The 20,736-nt window shown below is 43.4% G+C and overlaps 3 protein-coding genes across 5 annotated transcripts; all 3 read left to right on the top strand.

The window, feature by feature from the left end:
* The first annotated feature begins 2,053 nt into the window (after positions 1-2,053).
* On the top strand, positions 2,054-4,006 carry srp9 (signal recognition particle 9). Its single transcript, XM_023831596.2, has 3 exons — positions 2,054-2,257; positions 2,750-2,818; positions 3,350-4,006. Exons 1-3 carry the CDS (start codon positions 2,186-2,188, stop codon positions 3,467-3,469), a joined length of 261 nt encoding a protein of 86 aa, XP_023687364.1. The 5' UTR covers positions 2,054-2,185; the 3' UTR covers positions 3,470-4,006.
* Positions 4,007-4,891: 885 nt separating this feature from the next.
* Positions 4,892-13,165, top strand: ephx1 (epoxide hydrolase 1, microsomal (xenobiotic)). 3 transcript variants are annotated; one of them, XM_023831594.2, is made up of 10 exons: positions 4,906-5,033; positions 6,290-6,368; positions 6,486-6,679; positions 6,775-6,955; positions 7,053-7,271; positions 7,567-7,696; positions 8,522-8,736; positions 9,182-9,290; positions 11,613-11,735; positions 12,556-13,165. In XM_023831594.2, the coding sequence occupies exons 3-10, from the start codon at positions 6,497-6,499 to the stop codon at positions 12,761-12,763; spliced, it is 1,368 nt and encodes a 455-aa protein (XP_023687362.1). In that variant the 5' UTR covers positions 4,906-5,033; positions 6,290-6,368; positions 6,486-6,496; the 3' UTR covers positions 12,764-13,165. The 3 variants fall into 3 exon arrangements, with proteins under 3 accessions (XP_023687361.1, XP_023687362.1, XP_023687363.1); XM_023831593.2 differs by lacking the exon at positions 6,290-6,368 and having other exon boundaries at positions 4,892-5,033; XM_023831595.2 differs by lacking the exon at positions 6,290-6,368 and having other exon boundaries at positions 4,965-5,029.
* Positions 13,166-14,501: 1,336 nt separating this feature from the next.
* LOC111854014 (transcription factor 24-like) lies at positions 14,502-16,838 on the top strand. Its single transcript, XM_023831554.2, has 3 exons — positions 14,502-14,805; positions 15,364-15,645; positions 15,822-16,838. Exons 1-3 carry the CDS (start codon positions 14,668-14,670, stop codon positions 15,954-15,956), a joined length of 555 nt encoding a protein of 184 aa, XP_023687322.1. The 5' UTR covers positions 14,502-14,667; the 3' UTR covers positions 15,957-16,838.
* The last annotated feature ends 3,898 nt before the right edge of the window (positions 16,839-20,736 follow it).

Below are 20,736 nucleotides of genomic sequence, written 5' to 3'. Positions count from 1 at the left end.
ATGTAATGCAAGGAAAACATTAGTAAGCTTTTCAGTGAGTGCCAAATTAAAAGAGCAATTTACAGTCATATTAAATATTAGATATTAATTCACATTAATTTGTGAAAAGACATTCATGGATGAGATTAGGGGCTGGGGGTCCTAGGGGGAGGGGTTATCCTGCTTGGTGTCCCCCAGTTCGGTGCCCCTGGGCGCCTGCCTAAATGCCCATATGGTTAATCTGGGCCAGCTGATACCTCCAGCCTAAGGGCTTTGCACCTTCTCCCTGTGTTACATGGATTCTTCTGGGTACTTTAGTTTCCCCATGCAGTGAGAGGCTGAGTAAGCTCTGTGCCCCTGCTTGGAAGGTCACCTGGTTCAAGCCCTGGCCTTGGCAGAATAGTCACATGTCTGTCTGACCTTGAGCAGGACCCCTAACCCCCAGCTCTGGGGTTACCACATATTGGCTGACCCCGCCTTTGGGGTAAGAATCCCAATGTACCTTGGAAAATAAAGGATTTATTTTCTTTATCAGTGCAATGATATGCAGTTCGATTAGATAACACTGCCCCCCAGGGAAAAAAAGCAGCCAGTTCCATCGCCAAAGTTCTATCTTTTTCAGACTTTTCTGTTTATGTTTATTCATTCATCTGTCTTCCATGACCACTTTTTATGCTTTATATCAATTGGCCAGAAACCAGATTTAAATCTTGTGTGAGAAATTCATAGATGTGTGGATGATTATCTGCTGTGTATGTAGGGGCAGGTTCTATGTGTAGTACAGCAAATGATTAAATATTTATCATCTGAAGTTGACATTGATTCTAAGGGAGATTATGGCAATATTAAGTAAGTGTCACAGTCTATTTACTTGGTGATTCAGGGGGATGGGGTTTTGGTTAATGTGGAACTTGGTCATAAAGTTAACAACAAAAAATAAACACTTAAGTAGCCTACTGTGGCCAGGTTAGAATGTATATTTGTTTATTGTACCTAAAATGCTTTCTTTGAAGTAAAGTGACACCTCCCTCAGACTCTGTTCACAAGAAGCAGAAAAGTACATGCACGGCCTATGGCAAAAGCAGCTTACAAGTTCTGGGGCTTCATTATGGTGTGGAATGCAATTTTCAGAACATACCAGTGGTTTCACTTGCAAGATGCACATTAGATCCAATTGCAAAAATACAAATTCCATTTTTCATGCATTTGATCCCAATCAGGGTCAGTCTGCAACAGTGTGCAGATTTCCCAACTCAAACACACCTATCAAATCTGCTAATGGACTATTGGGGTGGAAAATGTGTGTTTGAGCAGGGAAATGTGTTACTGACCCTTCAGGACCAGAATTGGAGAATCCTGTAATAGGTGATGACCATTTATTCAGTGGCACCTTTCAAATTTATTAAGCAGGAATGAAATGTATCAATAATATATCAAACTAATGCACCTGTAGAGTTAGTGTAGAGCGCCATCGGTACTCAAATGGCGGAATGCCGGAACACAATGTAATCCGGACCAGAAGATCGACCCCGAAATCGGCGAAATCTACCGAACCCCCGCCTCCCCTCTGCACAGTGGGGAACAGAGGAAACTCTGTGTGGAAACTCATCACAGTGGGGAACAGAGAAACTTTGTTTCGGTAAAACAATCAACGCAATGGATATGGTATAATGAAGCTCCACCGCGCGCTTACTTCCATTAATTAAATTAGTTTTGTTTTAGTAGCAGTACGCTTGGCTTCATTCATTCATTCATTCATTCATTAATTCATTCATTCATTTTCCGTACCCGCTTACTCGTCCTTGTAATTTGGCAGCCATAAACCATTAAAAAAAACTACTGTTGCCTTATGCAAAACTTCATACTTCAGAACTTAAGACAGCCATACTGATAATGCTCGATTAATATTGTCAAAAGAGAGGAATATTTGCTTTACGATTAAACGAATTTAATTGAGTTTTGTACTCCATCCCAGTAGATGGCAGTATACGACTTCTTGTTCATTTTATTTACCCTTAATCCTCCGAAAAAATGTAGTATTGCCTGTTCTGATTGGTTAGACACAAACTCGTCCAATCGTTTGTCAGGTTTAATTTTGACCGTCCGGTCCCTCAGTTTGCTGATGTGGTTTTGAGTCGAGTGCATGTTTAACAAACGCGAAAGTCTACGTTTGTAATTTTTTCAATACTTTAAATTCGCCCGAGGTATGCCTTATTATCAGTCTTGGGAAGAGTTTTCCCGAGCCGCGGAGAAGCTCTATTTGACAGATCCGATGAAGGTAAACGACGTTAGATATGAGTCCAGTGGTTTAAGACAGGTTTTGATATTGTTGAATGCGTTTAAAGTAAGGCTGGGAGTGCGCGCGAGTCTTGGATGAGCTGTGTAAATTCGTGTTATGTGGTGCACAGGGTTCCTTAACTTTAGTGAGCCAACTAAAGTCTACAGTTGCTGTTTGCTAGAGCCTTACCTGCTATTTTAGTTGGCGAGCTGTAGGAAAAACTGACTTCCAACGGTTCCCATGTGTTCTGTTAAGCCGCTGGATCAAAGCTTTACATGGAAGACGTTACTAAGACAGTCATGCTGGTTTCTCGTACAAGTAATGGGGTAATGTCGTGGGCCATTAAAATGTGGATGTTAGTTTTGTGGCCCGCTGTGTGGTTTGGTCGTCGACAATAGATACTCCAGGTATATTAGTTTAATGCTACTGTATTGTCGACTTGAGGTACTGATCAGTCTGTATTGATGACATTGATTTTGTGTTTTCATTCAGGTCCGGGTGGTGTTGAAATATCGCCATTGTGATGGCAACCTTTGTATGAAAGTTACCGATGACGCAGTGGTGAGCTACTTAACTTTGATATTTCAGTCCTGCCTTGAGCGCCGAAGGGTTTTGGGTGTCCATATTATTTATTACCTTATGCCGTTATTCACGTGAGCTTTTCTGTATAGTTATACTGCGAGATATTAAGGAGATCTGGGTGCCTTCTGTTGTATAGGGTAGTTAAGCTTAGGGTTAATTTTTGTTTATTCTGTTGACTTAAAATAACTCATCTTGTCTTACAAGAAAGCAAACGTTAACTTTAAAGTCATGTATACAGAATTATGCCTACTCGAATAACTTGATTTGATTATTAAATGATGACATTTAAAGTCATTTAGATGGTGTGACAGAAAAAGGCACATACCTCACAGTAACTGTAGGGAATGCCCTCTTAACATTAGAATTTTCAAAAATGCAAAATGCATAAAAGAAATTGTCCGTCCGTGTCCCCCCCCCCAGAAGATATTATTTAATCTGGGATATTGTTTCTGTTTGCTCTTTAGTGGTAATACTGCATTGATTTTCAACTTGAAATCATTTAATTTCCAGTGCTTACAGTACAAAACTGACCAGGCCCAAGATGTAAAGAAGATCGAGAAGCTGCAGGGGAAGCTGATGAGGGTCATGGTGTCCAAGGAAACGCGCAGTATGGCCATGGAGACAGATTAAAGACTGATGGAAAGTCACTTCTGGATGGACAGTGGTGTCTGTGGGCACCTTGGTGGAGGAGGATGAGGATGATGTAAACCCCACCCCTCCATTCTGGGAATCAAAGTGAAACTCGGGGGTGAATCCCTTGTTTTTCCCGAAGATGTTTTGGTGCCTGACTTGATGGCTTGTATTTATTTAGCAATGGACTTGCATGTTTTTGTTCATGGGCATGATTTTTTTTTGTGGGGGGGGGGGCATTAGATGGGCTTGTGAGTTCTTCCTTACCTCCTTTTTCCCTGTTAAATCTTAACACACTTGATTATATCTCATGATGACAGTGGAATTCTTTGATCATCTCATCATACAAGTCCACTTGTCCTGTTATGCCACTGGTCGCATTGGACAAAATTACAATCCCTGTACACGACTGATTTTCATTTTTTGAGAACCCCCCCCCCCCCCGTGTAATTAAAATGTGGAGAAATACTTTTACTCTTAATACTAAATGTCAGTACTTCACTGGAACTGCTTTCATAAAATTGTTTCACTACCCAACTTTTTCATTTCATTCATGGAATTGCTGTCCTTATGACAGGCTTGTTCTAATGTGTGGTTTAAGGGTTTGAAAGGAGCAAATGGAGTGTAACACCAATGCTGGCAACATAAGACTAACTTAAGTGTTAAAGGTTGCTTATTCGATCATCGTAGCATCAGCATTGCAGCAACATGAAGACAAATTTTGTAACCCCAAATGCATGTGAAAGACATAGAGTTCTGTATGTAATACTTAACCAATTTTATGAAACTACACAAAAATATGACATGATTTATAAGTGCTGCAAAGTCTGCAGTTCCTGGGAATAGGCACGCTGTTAGTAGCATTGCAGTTCTAAAGATTCAAAGATTTTATTGTTATTCCTATACAACAACACACCGCAAAGTAAAAGATGGATATACGTTTCCTCGGGTCCCGGTGCGCAGTGAAAAAAAAAAAAATCTAATTACGTAAGCCATGAGCCGTAAGTAGCCGGGCCCCAGACTATGCTGGTCTTACCACGTATTACACATGGGAGCCAATAGTGAAAAATTATACAAATGTATTGTAGGACATTGCCATAGAATGTTTGAAGCCGTAAAATACTTACAGAACACAATAAAGCAGAGACATTTTATGGAATTATCATGATTACCGTTACCTCCAAGGTAATGGGAAATATTAAAACTATAATGTATACATTGGATAGAATAATTTAACTTCTATTTTTTGCTTTCCTGAACGTTAGTTCTTAGATAACGATTGGTTACATGCGATTTGACAAACTGCATGAGAGCTGTTATTTTTGTTTGTGTTTAATATCTATTAAAAAAACGCTGCGCGGCAAATGGTTTAACGGTCAGTAACTGATTGTATGGGATCCTACTGCGATTAGCGCGAGGTCCTACTTCCGTTTCTCAAGCGAAAACTCTATTTCCCATGTGACTCCAATATCCGGTCTCGTGTCCCACATTATAAATTATAGGTGAGCAGCATCGCCGCTATTCGGCAGCCTGCGAAACAGCAACGCGCAGGATAGGCGAGTAGGTGGGTGTTTTACTAACTTCTGTTTTCATAGTCTGTTAACGGTTTAATTTTTATGAAAAGGATATAGTGGAAGTTATGAATAATCTAACATGTAAACAAACAAGCAAGTTTTTATCGTGCGATATTGCTGTGTATGTTTATAATAGTTTGATCGTTTGAAGTCATTTTTTTGTTTGTTTCAACACCTCGGCAACAGATAAGTGTATATTTAAACCGAGTACATAGTGCAGCTTTTGCTCCAGAATCGTTTTTGGCTATTTGCCAGTTATTGGAAATCCATGAACTCTGGCCTAAAAAGTGTTAATCCGAATATAATATAAAATAACTTCAAAATACATTTGAGAAGTGGCCACGTTAAATGAAAGTCGCGGTTCATATCTGTTTAAAGATTTTTTTTTTTTTTTTTACTAATGCGTTCTAATTTGAGAACGTGTTAAAAATTAACTGACAATTTTCCTAGATGAGCTATCGTTTTGAATTATACTACGTCTACATAATGGGAAGCTTGTAACAAATGTATTTTAAGAAACTTATTTCGAGCATCTTCACACATATATATTCGGGAAAACATCGTTGGTTGGGAAGGTTTTGGTTCAGTAAGAGGAGCCGTTGATGTCGCATTTTAATCCTGAGCTGCGGCAGTTGGCTGCGCCGCGAAGCCGTCTGCGTCGGTTCCGCCTCTGCTCGCTCAGGGTGTCCCGTGCCGAAGGAGGCGGCGACGCGGGCTCTGTACGGCACTGCTCCCCGAAAATCAAAACAGCAGCAATTATTCCCGTTGCCTAAGCTGACGCGCTTCCTGTCTAGGGTACACGGTGACATAACAAATCGGCACAATCACTGAATTCGTGTGGACCTTTTTCGCAGTTTCCTTCCTCTGGCAAGTGTGTATTCCTTGTTATAAATTTTTTTCTCTTGTGTCTTTCCCCCTACATTGCAAGCGGCAAGCCTGCAAGTGATTAAGTGTTCCACTTTTACCCAGTTGAATCTTTTTGAGCAAAGATCCTTCTAATCACAAATCCAACTGTTTCATCTGGATCTTAGAATTAGAATTATTCCATAACCTGAGCTAATGAACTATGTCTGAGATTTCGACTGCTTTAACAAGCATTTGGATAGTCGGTCATCTCACCCAATGTCTCAGATGTGTTACAAGTTGTAGTTAAAATGAATATTGAAAGACTCACTCATGCAGTGGATTTGTACAGAAAGTGGGACCCCCTTAAAACCCATATTAACTAATTGGTTTGTGCTATTAGATAGGAAGAGGTGAGGGGGTCAAGCTGCTCTTGTGGTTGAAACCATATGGATGGGGCTGTTTCTGTTCTCTGAGCCAAGGTACTGTATGAGTATTGCTTTGGTGAAAACCTGAAATATTAAAAAATCAATTACGGGCAGGTATTTTTCTCATAGCAATAGCCTTGAAATATTGCCTCTGAACTGAATTCTTTTCAGGTATTGGCACCATGATCATAGAGGTGCTGGTGGCACTGGTTTTGGGCGTGGTGGTGTACGCTCTGCTGCCGAGGACCAAGAAGGAGGTCCTGCAGACGGAGGATGGCTGGTGGGGAGCAGGAGATCCCCCAGAAACTGCTGAGGATGATGCCATCCGCCCGTTCAAGGTGGAGACCTCTGATGAGGAGCTTGAGGTAGGATGGATGTGTTTCTGTCTTGTATAAATCGTGGTGCTGGACTGACCCCGTTAAGATCTGTTTGACGATTTGTGATCTAAAATTTTTGTCAGGATCTGCGCAGGAGAATAGACCAAACCCGCCCTTTCCCGTCCCTGGAGGACAGTCAGTTCAACTATGGGTTCAACTCCCACCATTTGCAGAAGGTTGTGTCCTACTGGAGGAATGAGTTTGACTGGAAAAAGCAGGTGGAGAAATTGAACAAGTACCCACATTTCAAAACAAAAATCGAAGGTGAGGTCACGTTTCGTGCGGATTGCACAGCGCTTGAATACTCCAGTTATGGCATTGCATCCTGTAAATGTATCTTCTTTTTTTTTTTTTTTGAAAGGGATTGACGTTCACTTCCTCCATGTGCGGCCCCGTGATCTCCCTGAGGGGACAGCTGTCGTCCCCCTGCTAATGGTTCATGGCTGGCCAGGCTCCTTCTACGAGTTCTATGGGATGCTGCCCCTCCTTACAGAGCCTGCCAATCCCGGGGACATTGTGTTCGAGGTCATCTGCCCTTCCTTACCTGGCTATGGCTACTCCGAAGCCCCCCATAAGAAAGGTGGGTTTTTTCTGGTATGAGGACATGACAAACTTATGGGGAGTTTCTTAGCACAAGCTCAGAGCAACAACCATAGTTGAGGGAAGGTCCCTCTGGTAGGTTCTCTGACATCATGTGACCTGCATTGTGTAAGATCATCTGCTTGATACAAGGTACTGTGCAAGTTCATGTCCCCTAGGGGGCTCAGAGAATTTTATCCAATTGAATCTGATGCAGAATTCTTCAATTCCTTGCCAACAGATGATATTCACTGTGGTGACCATTTTCTTTGCTAAAACTGACTGTTCCTCCTTAGGATTTGATTCGGTGTGTGCAGCCAGAGTTTTCCACAAGTTGATGAAGAGGCTGGGCTTCAGTCAGTTCTACGCTCATGGGGGAGATTGGGGCTGGCTAGTGACAACTAACATGGCCCAGCTAGAGCCTAAGTAAGGGCCTTCACCTTTCACCAGTTCACTTGGTTAAGATAAGAGCTTAGTCAAACAAATCTGAATAGCTGTTGCAATTCCTGTGAACCCTTTTGCTTGAGTATAGAATATTGGCATTCCTGCTGGAATTTCATGCACAAAATTACTGATTGTTTCTTGATCACAAGTGTGTGGAGTTTAAGTCAAGGGAGGTGATGCTATGATTATACAATTCCTTGGTAAGACCCCACCTAGAATATTGTGTGCAGGTTTGGTCACCATACCTTAAGAAGGACATTGCTGCCTTGGAAAAGGTGCAACGTAGGGCTACAAGAATGATTCCTGGTCTTAGAGGAATGTCTTATGAGGAGAGGTTAGCTGAGCTGAATTTGCTCAGCCTCGAGCAAAGGAGATTAAGGGGGGACATGATCCAGGTATATAAGATTCTAACAGGTCTGGATGCTGTTCAGCCAAATGGCTACTTCAATATAAGTTTAAATACTAGAACTCGTGGCCATAGGTGGAAGTTGGGGGGGGGGGGGGGGGGGAGCATTTTTATATGGATTTGAGAAAGCACTTCTTTACACAGCGTGTAGTTAGAGTATGGAGGAGTCTTCCTGTTAGTGTAATACAAGCTAAAACCCTGGGTTCCTTTAAATCAGAGGTAGATAAGATTTTAATAACTGAGCTATTAAACTGAGGCGAGTGGCCTCCTCTCATCTGTAAATTTATGTTCTTAAGTCTATCAAACATAGTGCAACTCATCTGTTTGCTACCAATTTCCCTAACTGTAAGCTCTGATGTATATGAATCTGGTTTAACGCATCTCGTTCTGCCAACCCCAAGTACGATCAAGGCCCTCCATCTGAACATGGCTCCGCCCTCCAAGCCCAACTTGCCAGTGGTGTTGTCTGTGATGCTGGGCCGCTGGTTCCCCTGGCTCTTCGGCTTTACGGAGCATGATGTGAAGCGCATCTTCCCCTATATGAAGAAGGTGTTTGGGGAGTCCCTGAGGGAAAGTGGTTACATGCACATCCAGGCCACCAAGCCTGACACAGCAGGTGAGTCTCTAGCCCAGGGGTCTCCAACTCCGGTCCTGGAGAGCTACTATCCGGTAGGTTTTCTATCCTACTTGGCTTCTGATGAGCCGCACCTGGCCCTGGTATTTACCTGAGAACAGGTGTGGCTCATCAGAAGCAAAGTAGGATAGAAAACCTACTGGATAGTAGCTCTCCAGGACCGGAGTTGGAGACCCCTGCTCTAGCCAATGTTTCTCTGCATTATCCTATCAGTATTATTGCTATTATCATTAGTGGTGTTCAAGACCCCTATCCAAAGCATTATACAAAGCATATAATTGTAAACATTTATAGAGCTAATTATTTATGATCAATGGTACATCAGTAGCATTCTTCTCAGAATTGTGTGGATGTTCATTACATTGATGGATGCATCCACTACTAGTTGCTAATAGTGAATTTTATGCCCCTTTTCCCCCATACATAGGCCGAGGGTTAAATGATTCTCCTGTGGGCCTTGCTGCTTACATCCTGGAGAAGTTCTCTACCTGGACTGACCCAGAGTTCAAAAACCTGGAGGACGGAGGGCTGGAGAGGTATGTTTGGTCATCCAGTAGGGGTGTACAGATGCACTGATGCATTGTGATGAATCTGTTAAGGTAATGGTTCAACTGCATCAATGTTATAATCGTTTTTTGGTGCAGAATCTCTATGTAGACTCCTAGTTTATGTGCTCACATGCTGCAGGTAGAGGCACAAAGTAGCAGTGGTGATATGAATTTCTGAAGTGTAGCATGATGGGGAAATGCTCAGCAAGATTTATAAAGTGCTACGACACTTGGGGAAATCACACCTGTTTGTACTGCAGAGTACTCTCTCCAGTGTAATCTTTCATGTACGATGATTTTGGGAAATGCCCCTCTTGTGCAAAATTTCTTTTTGCTACAGTAGCAAAAGCTAAGAGTCTGAGGCAGCTAACTAAGTAAAAAGTAGAGCTGTCACGATTACTCGATTTTATTTAAAAGCATCGATTAAAATTTTCCTTCTTGATTACTCGGCAATATGGTGGAAGGTAGACTGCACAAGTAAAGAGTGAAAGCATCATTTGTGTGGAAGCACTTCACGTTAAAAGTGAATCAGAATGCAGTCTTCTGTCGGTACTGCAAAGCAGAACCCGAGTATCACCACAGCAGGACTGCAAAGCAAATACATCTTAAGACATTCAGGTTTAACGGACTCGCCCAATGATGAGAGATTAGTCAGATATGTCCCATTTAGCCTCTCGGAGTAGCCTAGCCTGTCATTGTCATCACTGACTTAATTTGTTGTGCTTATTCTGATTCATGTTTGCCAAAATAATCACTGCTAATACAAAGGTAGCTTAGCCACATCATTTTACGTAACGTACATAAGAACCAATTAACATATATCATATTTATTAACGTATTGCATGTTTTGACTAGGGCTGAACGAGACTAGAAAAAGATCATATTGCGATATTGAAGTTGAAAATTAACTATATAGCCAAATGTAGAACTTATCTACCTTAAACTTATCTACTAACAGAGTCTGTCAGATAACGGTGTTGCAGAGTTATGCCTACAGATACAAAGCTTTGCCGGCAAATCACTTTATTTTGCAAAATATTTCCATAGTGGGGAATACGAATGGCTTTTTGTGACCAGTTCTTGTTCGCCTTTCTCCTCTTCACTCATTTTTGCTTAATCTCTCACAAAAGCTCCACAGTCAATGAATCAGTCCAACATCTTCCATCCCCTGTACAGTTCAGTAGTTGGCCTTTTTGACAATTTACACTTTTTTTATTCATAATAGGCTAATGGAATAATTCATAATTGAACTGAATTGCCTTGGGACCAATGACTTGCACGCACAGGATTGCAGGATGTGTGTGTGTGTGTGTCTGTGCGGTCAAACTTTCAGCATGTAGAGGAGGTTCATTTGAAAGAAAATCCTGAACATCTCACTACACTGCTTGAATGTCCCCAAGGGCATTGTCTCATCCAAATCCAATACTTTTACTTAATTTAAATACTTAATTATATCTGAATACTTTCAGTATAAACACTGTTACTTGTGGGGTTTTAATCCCACCTTCTCATATGTGTAATATGCTTTCAGACATCTCTAATGCAGTGACAAGGGGGGGCTCCAAACCCCCACCCGCCCATGGCCCGTGCCGCATGTGATTGGCTCCAATCCCACCTTCTCATATGTGTAATATGCTTTCAGACATCTCTAATGCAGTGACAAGGGGGGGCTCCAAACCCCCACCCGCCCATGGCCCGTGCCGCATGTGATTGGCTCCAATCCCACCTTCTCATATGTGTAATATGCTTTCAGACATCTCTAATGCAGTGACAAGGGGGGGCTCCAAACCCCCACCCGCCCATGGCCCGTGCCGCATGTGATTGGCTCCAATCCCACCTTCTCATATGTGTAATATGCTTTCAGACATCTCTATTGCAGTGACAAGGGGGGGCTCCAAACCCCCACCCGCCCATGGCCCGTGCCGCATGTGATTGGCTCCAATCCCACCTTCTCATATGTGTAATATGCTTTCAGACATCTCTATTGCAGTGACAAGGGGGGGCTCCAAACCCCCACCCGCCCATGGCCCGTGCCGCATGTGATTGGCTCCAATACCCCCCCCCCCCCCGTGCCCTGTGCTGCCTGTGATAGGTTCCAAACCCCCACCCCATCACCCTGACCAGGATAAGCAGTTGGGGGGGATGGATGGATATTTTTACTAAAGTAATTGATGTTAAGGACTCTACTTAGAAACAATGACAAGCAGTTTGTCACTGCATTGCTGGACCTGCTGTCCTGACATTTCCTATTGACTGCCACGGGTCATAAGTTTTGGGTTTCTCTCATTTGCTGGCTGTTTGCTTTTGCAGGAAGTTTTCACTAGAAGACCTTCTGACCAACGTGATGATCTACTGGACGACCGGTTCCATCATTTCTTCAATGCGCTTCTACAAGGAGAACTTGGGCAGTGGCCTGAACAAGCCACATTCAAAGCAAGTACACAAGATGGCTGCATAATACTTAACATGTGGCTGTATGGCTGAAAATCTTTGTTTGATTATTGCTTGGAGGATGTTGCTCTTGATCTGAAATAAATGAGTGTGTGTGAGAATGCAATCATCTGAAACCTTGTGATTTATGATGGCATGCTTTTGTAATCATCCAAGTCATGCATATCGTCTTGTGATTCTCTGAGGTCTGTTACTCTAAAGTGTTGGGATTTTGCTTGAAGATGTGCAAAAACTTGGTCTTGGAGTGTGTATTCCAGTGGGTTAAGTTTAAGATTCAAACAGTAATGTGGAGAGGAGAATTTTTTAGAGGTGTGAGTTTGGAGAGTCGTTCACGGGCCAGTGCTGTGTAGAACACAGCTAATGAATAACACTTATGATTTTAAAGCTGAAATTAGGGAGTCATGTAGTCTTACCTCCAAGGTTGAGGTTTTGAATCCCATCCAGTCTTTGTGTGGCGCTTGCATCTTCTCCTTGTGACTGTGGGTTTTCTCCAGATTCCTCAGGCAGTTGGGCTAACTGGCATCTCTGTGTTGCCCATAATGTGTATGCACCCTGTGATGGACTTGGCATTTTGTTCTGGGTGTTTCTATGCTCTTTGCTTTTTCTATAAGACCTGGGTTCTCTACAGCTTTATACTGGATAAGCTGTGTAGAAGAGAGAAGCATTTAGCTTGATATCCTAGAGGTTGAATCAGTTTTTGCTTAGAGATTTGTGTTGTTCATTTATTGATTGGGGGGGGGGGGGTGGTCCTTAGCTTTTGCTATTTCCATCATCTCACCCAATGAACTCCCCTTCCTGGCAGGATCCCCGTCTGCGTGCCCACAGCCCTGGCCTCCTTCCCCAACGAGCTGCTTCACACCCCAAAACTGTGGGTGAAGCAGAAGTACCACAATCTGTGCTCCTTCACCCCCATGGCTCGGGGGGGCCACTTTGCCGCCATGGAGGAGCCCGAGATGATGGCAGCAGACCTCCGGAAGTTCATCATGCAGCTGGAAAGGGGGACGAAGTGAGACGGGGCAGGCGAGTCCAACCCTGAGGGCTTAGCTGCTGACTGCAGGACCTACACAATATACTATAAAATGTTTATCGGTTTCATTTGCATGCCGCAGTCGGCAAACTGCAGTGCAGTTTATATTAAGTAGGTATGCTGCTTAGAAACAATATTAAAGGTTCTCTACAAAGGTTATATTTTCAGATTTTTCCAGTAGTTCATAGAAAGTTTAAAATATTAAAGTATTTAGACTTTTTCTGGATCTTTTTTTGCAGTGAATAGTAGTTCATTTAATTGCAGTTGTTGGGGTTTTTTTCCATGACCCTTTATACAGTATATACTTCATGTTAGTCCTGACACTTCATGTAATCTAACCATATTTTTGGGAAATCGGAGGTAAATAAAATTATTGCTGCCATTACAGCCTTGTAAGCTCTGCTTCCTGATTATTTGGTGAGCAGCTGCATGCGTTTAAGGTCTCCAAGGTAATGGAGATTACAAGTTTTGAATCATTCTGGGGTCCTCATCCTTTGACTTAAATATTCCAGTTCATTCCACCCCCACTTGCTGTTTACAAGCCTGTAGTTGTAGTGATGAATTGGCTACTGTGGTTTGTGGAGAACTGGCAGTAGCCAAACCTTCATTCCTTATTAAAATAGCTTCCTACTGGAAAGGGTGACAGTCAGACATTCTAGACTTTTAAGGGCATGTGGTGTGTTTCCCCTGTTTGAGGACAACGGAAAGACTGAGGTAGATGACTTTCAAACTTCATTCCTGGGGGTGCATACATGTTTTTACTTTGACCTTGCAGATTATTTACACTTAAACAGGCAGGGATTAATTACCTTCAAGCTGTTTATGTGCTGCTTGAGTGATTCATTGTCCTGCATGTGTATAAATCATGATCAGCTGATGGTTTGGCTGGGAAGTTGAAATAAACAAATGCAGACGAAATCAGATATAGACAAACCATGCATATTTTAATACAATGTTAATTCTTTTAACTAATATGATTCAAATGCTGCATATTTCATGGAAGATGTAGTTTAACAGTCATGATTTAGGCGCCACAGAAGGATCCCTACTAGAACTGTACAAGAGGATCTGGCTGCAGAATACTGGGTGATCTCCACTAGGGGGACTTGCACTGTGGGGCTGGAAGTCACATGATCACTACACTCAGGCCCGGATGTGACATTATGCAAACTTCAGGAACGGAGGCCCTCATTAAGAGGCTTTAAATCACATGACCACCACAATGTCGCTTTTAAAATATATTTTTGCCATTTCGGTGGTAAGAACAGTCAATCTCATTTAAATCTACAGGAATAGATGTTAAGTCTCTTTTAAATTTGCTATTTCAGCCTGCTTGGTTCTCTTCAGCTGTGCCAAATGTAAAGGTCATGTGACTTCCGGTTCCACAGTGGAGATTCTCCTAATGGAGGTTGCCCAAGTCTAGTTCCTTAGTTACCATGCCACCTGCTGTCCACTCAGAGTTGCTGGCATACAAGCCCTTTGCAGCCATGGAACTAGGGGTCATTGGCCCATAGCTGTGGCCAGACCCCAACATTTCTCAAGCTCCCCAGGTCTGTTCCGGGACACTGCCACTCCCTTGGGGCTGCTCCCTTGGCAGTAAGTGCCTGGGGGAGGCAGAGCGGCGGCTGCGCGGGAGATAAGACCCGCTTGAAGATCCCCTCATTACCTCACCAGATAAGGGCAAGGGGAGGGAGGGAGGGAAGGAGGCGGGGTGGGGGGTGCGGCTGGATGGCTAGGCACGGGGATCCCAGCACAGGAAGGACGCCCAGCAGAGCCAGACTGTCGTCAGGAGCTCCAAGTGCCGTGAGCAGAGGCTGTCCCTCTTCTCCTTTTTTTTTTTTTTTTATTTAAATTTTTAAAAAACACGGTGAGGCTGGGAGGCTCGCCATGGTGGACAGGCATCTCGACACGGGCACCTCAGCTGCCACCTTCACAGAGATCTTCCAGGTGGAACCAGGGATGCTGTCCAACCAGGGGGGGATGTATGGCTTCAGGAACCCGGCCCGACGGGACCCAAAGAAGTCGGTGAGTTTAGTGCGGAGATGTCGCCAAGCTCTGGGCTTCGATTCGGCGACGGTCAGGTGCGAGGAGGCCGTGGCTATAGGTCAGAGGGACCACAAGGTCGTATGCCACCAACCGGCCTCCCTATCACTTCACGATCTCAAATGATGGAGAGGCTACAGTTTGAGAAGCTGTACACTAGATTGGTAACTGCGAAGCATGGCGTCAGAGCAGAGATCCATAGCACAGACGATAGAAATCGTTCTGTTGTCTCTCCCCTCCTGTAGTTGGAAAAATAAATCACCTTTTGCTGGTATATTTATTGCTACAATTAAAATCAAACATAGACTATCTCTGGATGTAAAATACCATTTACACGAAAGCTAAAATGTTCATATGTGACAAACATCCAAACTGCTTAATGTGTTGTTGCTGCAGTTGTACATTGTTTACAACGTGAACATTTGGCTCAGCTGAACATCTTCAGAACGACGTAAATCTTTTTCTAGCCATGAGATAAGATGCAAGGTGAGGCCAAACTCTCTCTTCCTCACCGGTCCCTCATCCCGCTCTGCCTTCCAGGGTATGTCTGGCTCAGGCATCCAGTCCCGGGTTCTGAGACCGCAGCCGTCCCCTGAGAACGCCGCCCGGGAGCGGAGCCGCGTGCGGAACCTGAGGCAGGCCTTCCGCAGCCTGCAAGCCGCCCTGCCCTCCGTGCCACCTGACACCAAACTCTCCAAGCTAGACGTGCTGGTATTGGCCACCAATTACATCGCTCATCTTTCCCAGACCCTGGACCAGGGAGGGGGCATGACTGAACACACGGGGCCATGCAAGGCAGGGGGATACCTCCACCCTGTCAAGGTGAGTCACTCTACTCTCTATTTATGTCTTTCTCCTGGCTCAATAGCCCATAAACCATTACATTCATCCTGAATTCAACTCCAGAACCTGTAAGTCCGCATTTATACTCATGCGTATCCTTGGTTGACCGTGTGAAAGGTGAAACACAAATGCAGAACCTCCCCTCCCCCCTCCAGAAATGGCCCATGCGATCCCTGCTGTACTGCGGAAACGTGGAGGAGATCCTGTCTGGGGCGTCGACCAGCCAGACGGGGATTTCGGGAGTAGATGATGCCCCCCCGCTGACCCCTGACCTCGGCCACAGAAATTGAACAACCCAGGAAATTCTTACCCAGTTTCACAGCAGATGAGCAGTCTGAATACATTTTTCTGGATGCCAGTCAGTCATTCTGATGGGATGCAATGTGAAATGAATAGCCATATTAGAGATGCCTGCGATGAAAAGGAAATTAAATTCCTGTAATGTAAGATGAATTGCAAAAAAGGTTAACAACTTCGGACTAGATGGACATTTTACTTATCAGGCCAACAGGCCATTGCACAAATTTATATGGGCCTAGGACTTCATTATGAAGTTTATTTTTAAAGCAAGTGTTTTTTCCCCTTATCTTCTGACTCTGACAGTGTTCAGGGTTTACACTTTTCTAGAGGATACGATAAAATAGAACAATTTCTCTTTTTTGCTGTTGTTAATTTTACATGTTCCACTGTAGATTGGCGTTGATCGGTTCAGATAAGCAGGGAGGATGGTCATAAAGGATTTTTTGGCAACTTTCAGGGACACGCAGGCAACTTTCACACGAGACGGCTGCTTTTCTGGCAGGCCGAGTCGCGTTTCACACGGCCACCGCTCAAGCACCGATGAGCACTTCTATGTGCGTTTTAATTTAACAATTTGACTTGATGATCTTAATTTATGCAGTGAGTGCCTGACTTTTTGGAAAAGGAACAGTCCAAGTTTGAAAGTGTTTCCCCCCCCCCCGATTTCTAATAAGGTAGCTACACTTTTGGATTTTAAATGTCTGGGTTTTGAATTACTGCTTCTGTAACAAGCAGGGCAAGTGAATATATATATATATATATCTATACATACTGTATATGTAAATGGCAACCATGTAACCATTTGTAAGCTATGCTACTTATGTAATATGTGTGATAGCTTATTACAACATAAACATTATAACACCAAAATATATTGTTACGTTTCGTCCATTGTTATGAAGTTTGTGCAATTCCTATTTTTGCAAAGCCAGCACCAAAAACACAGCCACGTTTCAAAGACATCACATCTGGGCTGAGGAGCTACTGGCCAGAACATCTGGAAAGGAAGAGTGGGAGATAAAGCCACTGTAGTTATTTGATTTGTGTTCTCCGGCTTGTTTTGCTTTTTTTTCTCCCCTTCACTCCTTTTCCCATCTGATTTACAAAGCTGTGCCTCTGACTAAAAGCGGGTGAGCGTTTCCTGTGAGGGTCTTCCCCGCGAAATCCTGTAAAACCCCAACAAACTGCACACCCCCCCCACCCCCACTAGGGGTAACCTTTGCAGCCAGGTGAGCACCTCTAGCATGGCGGAGCACTCCCAGGCTCACTAGTGCACACTCTTTGGTTCACGAGGAGCCGTGAAGAGCCTGGCGGACTAGCGGTCAAGGCTAACACAGTAAATCTGCTTGGCAGGCCCGATAACGCTGCCTTCTCCCTCCTCTTTATGACCAGAACAAAGTTGGAAGAGCATTGTTACAAAGGCAAGGGTTACAACAGCGGAATGGCAGGAGCGAGAATTGTTTAATTTTAGGGCATCGCAAGTGAGTCCACAGGCCCAGCCAACGGAGCCAGTGGTCAATCAGCTTTTATTTTGCGCTTTTATGTGTTTGTGACACAATAAATCAAAGAACCAACCATTTCACACGGAGACAGCCTATAAACTAAACAAATCCCTTCTTGTGATTTTCCGTTTACAGCTTTTACTCTTATCGCAAAGTGATTTAATATTAATCTCCACAATAAGTTACTGAATAGACAACTGGGCTTCAAGATGCCAAAGACCAAGTTTAATTTTGGAAATTAATTGCAAATAACTTTGGTATCTCATGCTCATTATGTACTTTGCTTTCTGACTTCTGGGTGAATTTATGACCCGACCTGGCCCATCTCCTGGGCTTGTCCGAACTCTGTCTGGGAGTTGGGGTGTGTGTGTGTGTGTGTGTGAATGAGTGACAGTACAAATCCTCATTTCCACAAATGCCAGAAATCAGATCGGTACCAATTAGCAAGTGGGTGTAGCTTCCTGTAGAGGCGAAATCCATGAGACAGAGCAAATAGTACAGAGGTTGAGGATTTTAATACTTCTAATATCTAATACTTAGTATGAGTGGTAACAGCATATAGATCTCAAGCTATGCTAGTCACTCTGGGCAAGGACAGTCTTTAAACAAATAAGTATTGAGAGGCGCAGGGTAGAAGAGTAGGAGAAAGGTCTGGAATGTCACCAAGGAGTTGGTGTAAGAGCTTGAGCACAAGGGGAGAGCGAGCAGATATCGGCAAGAGGGGGAGATACACTTGTTTTGGTCTAGCGGACTGACATGACTGCAGCAAAGGTCTCCACAACAACCGGGGCTGAGGCGGCCATACCCCAATGTTCTCAACCAGATGGTCATGTGACTGTGTGACCACGTGACTGAGGGATGCAAAAGTCACCGTGACCCACGTGAAATGTGCAGAGTAAGGGGGGAAAAAAAGCAGGGGCTTGATAACAGCCATCCCCCTGAGAGGAGACATGCAGCTGCACGGAAAGAAGTTAAATTAGAAGTTAAATGGGGGGGGGGGGGGGGGGGGTAGAGAATGTTGTATGTCTGTGTCTGGCTGTGTGTGGGAATACATTCGCCTTCCAAGCTTGGCTATAAATGGTCTTTTCATTTTATTACCAACATTTAAAAATTCCCTGGTCCAAACAGCTATGACTGGTAAGTGTATGGCAGGTCCAAATGGCCACTTGGTACTGTTGGGTGCTGATGGTGCACTTTCTGAATTTGGCAATGTCCAGCCACAGCCCGGCTCTGCGGGTGACCCAGCCACTTTGTGCCAGCTCACAGTTCCTCCTCTGGGCGAACAGGACAATTGCATTCAGAGAAGGCCCCGCTACACGTATGACAAAGACCTGCCCTATGCAACCATAAAAACGTGCAAAAATGTCACAGACCAGTAAAACTTATTGCTGCCGATGGATCGATTGACGGGAGAGATTTAGTAAGTTTAACCATTTAATTTTTTTTATGCAATCAGTACGCACGAGCAAAAATCATACAAAAAACAGAATCACGACAAAATATTGCAGAATAAAAAAATAAACAAATGCACGCAGTGAAAATCACATTTATATTTATTTTTTTTGAAAAAGGTCACAATGATTGTAAAATAAAATTCAAAAATTTTCATTTTACAAACAATCAATTTACCAAATCGCCACTGTTGATGTTTCCATTGTGCCTCTCGGGGAAGGTCAGTCACATCACATTCATCATGTAGCCCATCGACACAAATACCCTCACGTTTCTAGTTACGTTTTTGTATCATTTCACTATTTGCTTACAGTGCATGAATGTACTAGGGCATGTATTCAGTCGGCCCACCACTAGGGGGCAGCTACAAAAATATACAATGTGTGGATTCTGATCAGTTTTCTGTACTCATGCAGCAACAGTGAATGAACAGGATGAAATAAAGGCACGGCTGGAAAAAAAGACACACGTAACCAATTTTTGGAATGCATGATAGGACGTATGGCACAATGTCACACGCATATGCCAATATTGTCTTCCAGAAGCCATATTAATTTGTCCAACAGTTTATATGTGTAAATATTTCTGAACTACTTCACATTCTGAGGCAGAAATAAATGAAGTACTAATAAGTTTCCGGCACAGTTGCACAAATAAAGGGTGCATCTGCTTTCTGTTGAGATACAACAGCCGATCAAATCTCTGACGTCAAAAATCAAAATATCCCCACATGCGGGCTAGGCATTGAGCGCATGTTGCATGTACGGTCCTTCACAAGAAATGGCCTCGTCACGCTTTACACACAGACTCCACAGGGTCTGAAGCAAAACCACCCCAACGGTAAATAGTACCATTTACTAACTTAAGGGCTTCAAGTTATTTCAGGCATGGACAAATAGAGTCAGGTTAACGGTCCCATTATCCAACATACAATATTTTTCCCCCATTAATAAAATATAAATTTCAATGGTTACTTTATAACAATTAATACACTTTAAAAGGACTGTTACAACCGAGTCCAACAACTGATGCTTATTCGATCTGAAAATCAGAACACTAGTACTGAAATGGTCTTTGGGGACACGAGTAAAGCAAACCAGATTATTCTGGATGTCCTGAACTTTGAGGAAGCTGCCAACACAGACAGAACATTGAGAAAGACGCACTCTGACTGATAAAAGCGCTACCCCCCCCCCCCCCCCCCCCCCCCACAGCCCCCCACCCTGCACAACAGCGCTCCAACCTAGATCAAAAGATAATCCGATTGTAGTTCCACCTCAGCTCTCAACTCTTATCTTATTATAATTGATTCACAGGGAACTCAATAATCAAGTGACAACCACAAGGTCGTCTGAGCCTGCTGAGGGGAATGATCGATGTTGTCGCGTAAACGCGCCACAGACTTCTGTGACAGGGCGTCAGACTCAAGGAAATAAAGCCTTGAGGTACACAAGCAGCGATCACACACAGCCAAGGGTCACTAACCAGATAATATGGCTTAAGTTCAGGAGGCATGACCGAGTGAGACGGCTCACTCGCAAACCTGCGTCCAAGACAGAGCCCTCGTCACGATGCCTAAACATGGACCAAAACAGGAGAGACTGCTTAGAAGAGATTCATTAAAATTAACCAATTCGCCTTAAAAAAATGCATCAAGAAACTGCTGACGATAATTACCGACGTAATAACATTAATTGGAACTTCTAGCACTCATTCACTTCAACTTACACGATATCTAACACAATTACTCAATTACATCTATATATCGCAAAAATAGACAAGTCTAATTAAAAGCACGAGTTTGACATTTAAAACG

Source organism: Paramormyrops kingsleyae, chromosome 19, assembly GCF_048594095.1.
Source record: "Paramormyrops kingsleyae isolate MSU_618 chromosome 19, PKINGS_0.4, whole genome shotgun sequence".
Taxonomy (NCBI): Eukaryota; Metazoa; Chordata; class Actinopteri; order Osteoglossiformes; family Mormyridae; genus Paramormyrops; species Paramormyrops kingsleyae.
The sequence above is the reverse complement of the archived record's forward strand: the minus strand, read 5'-3'. Positions and strand labels throughout refer to the sequence as shown.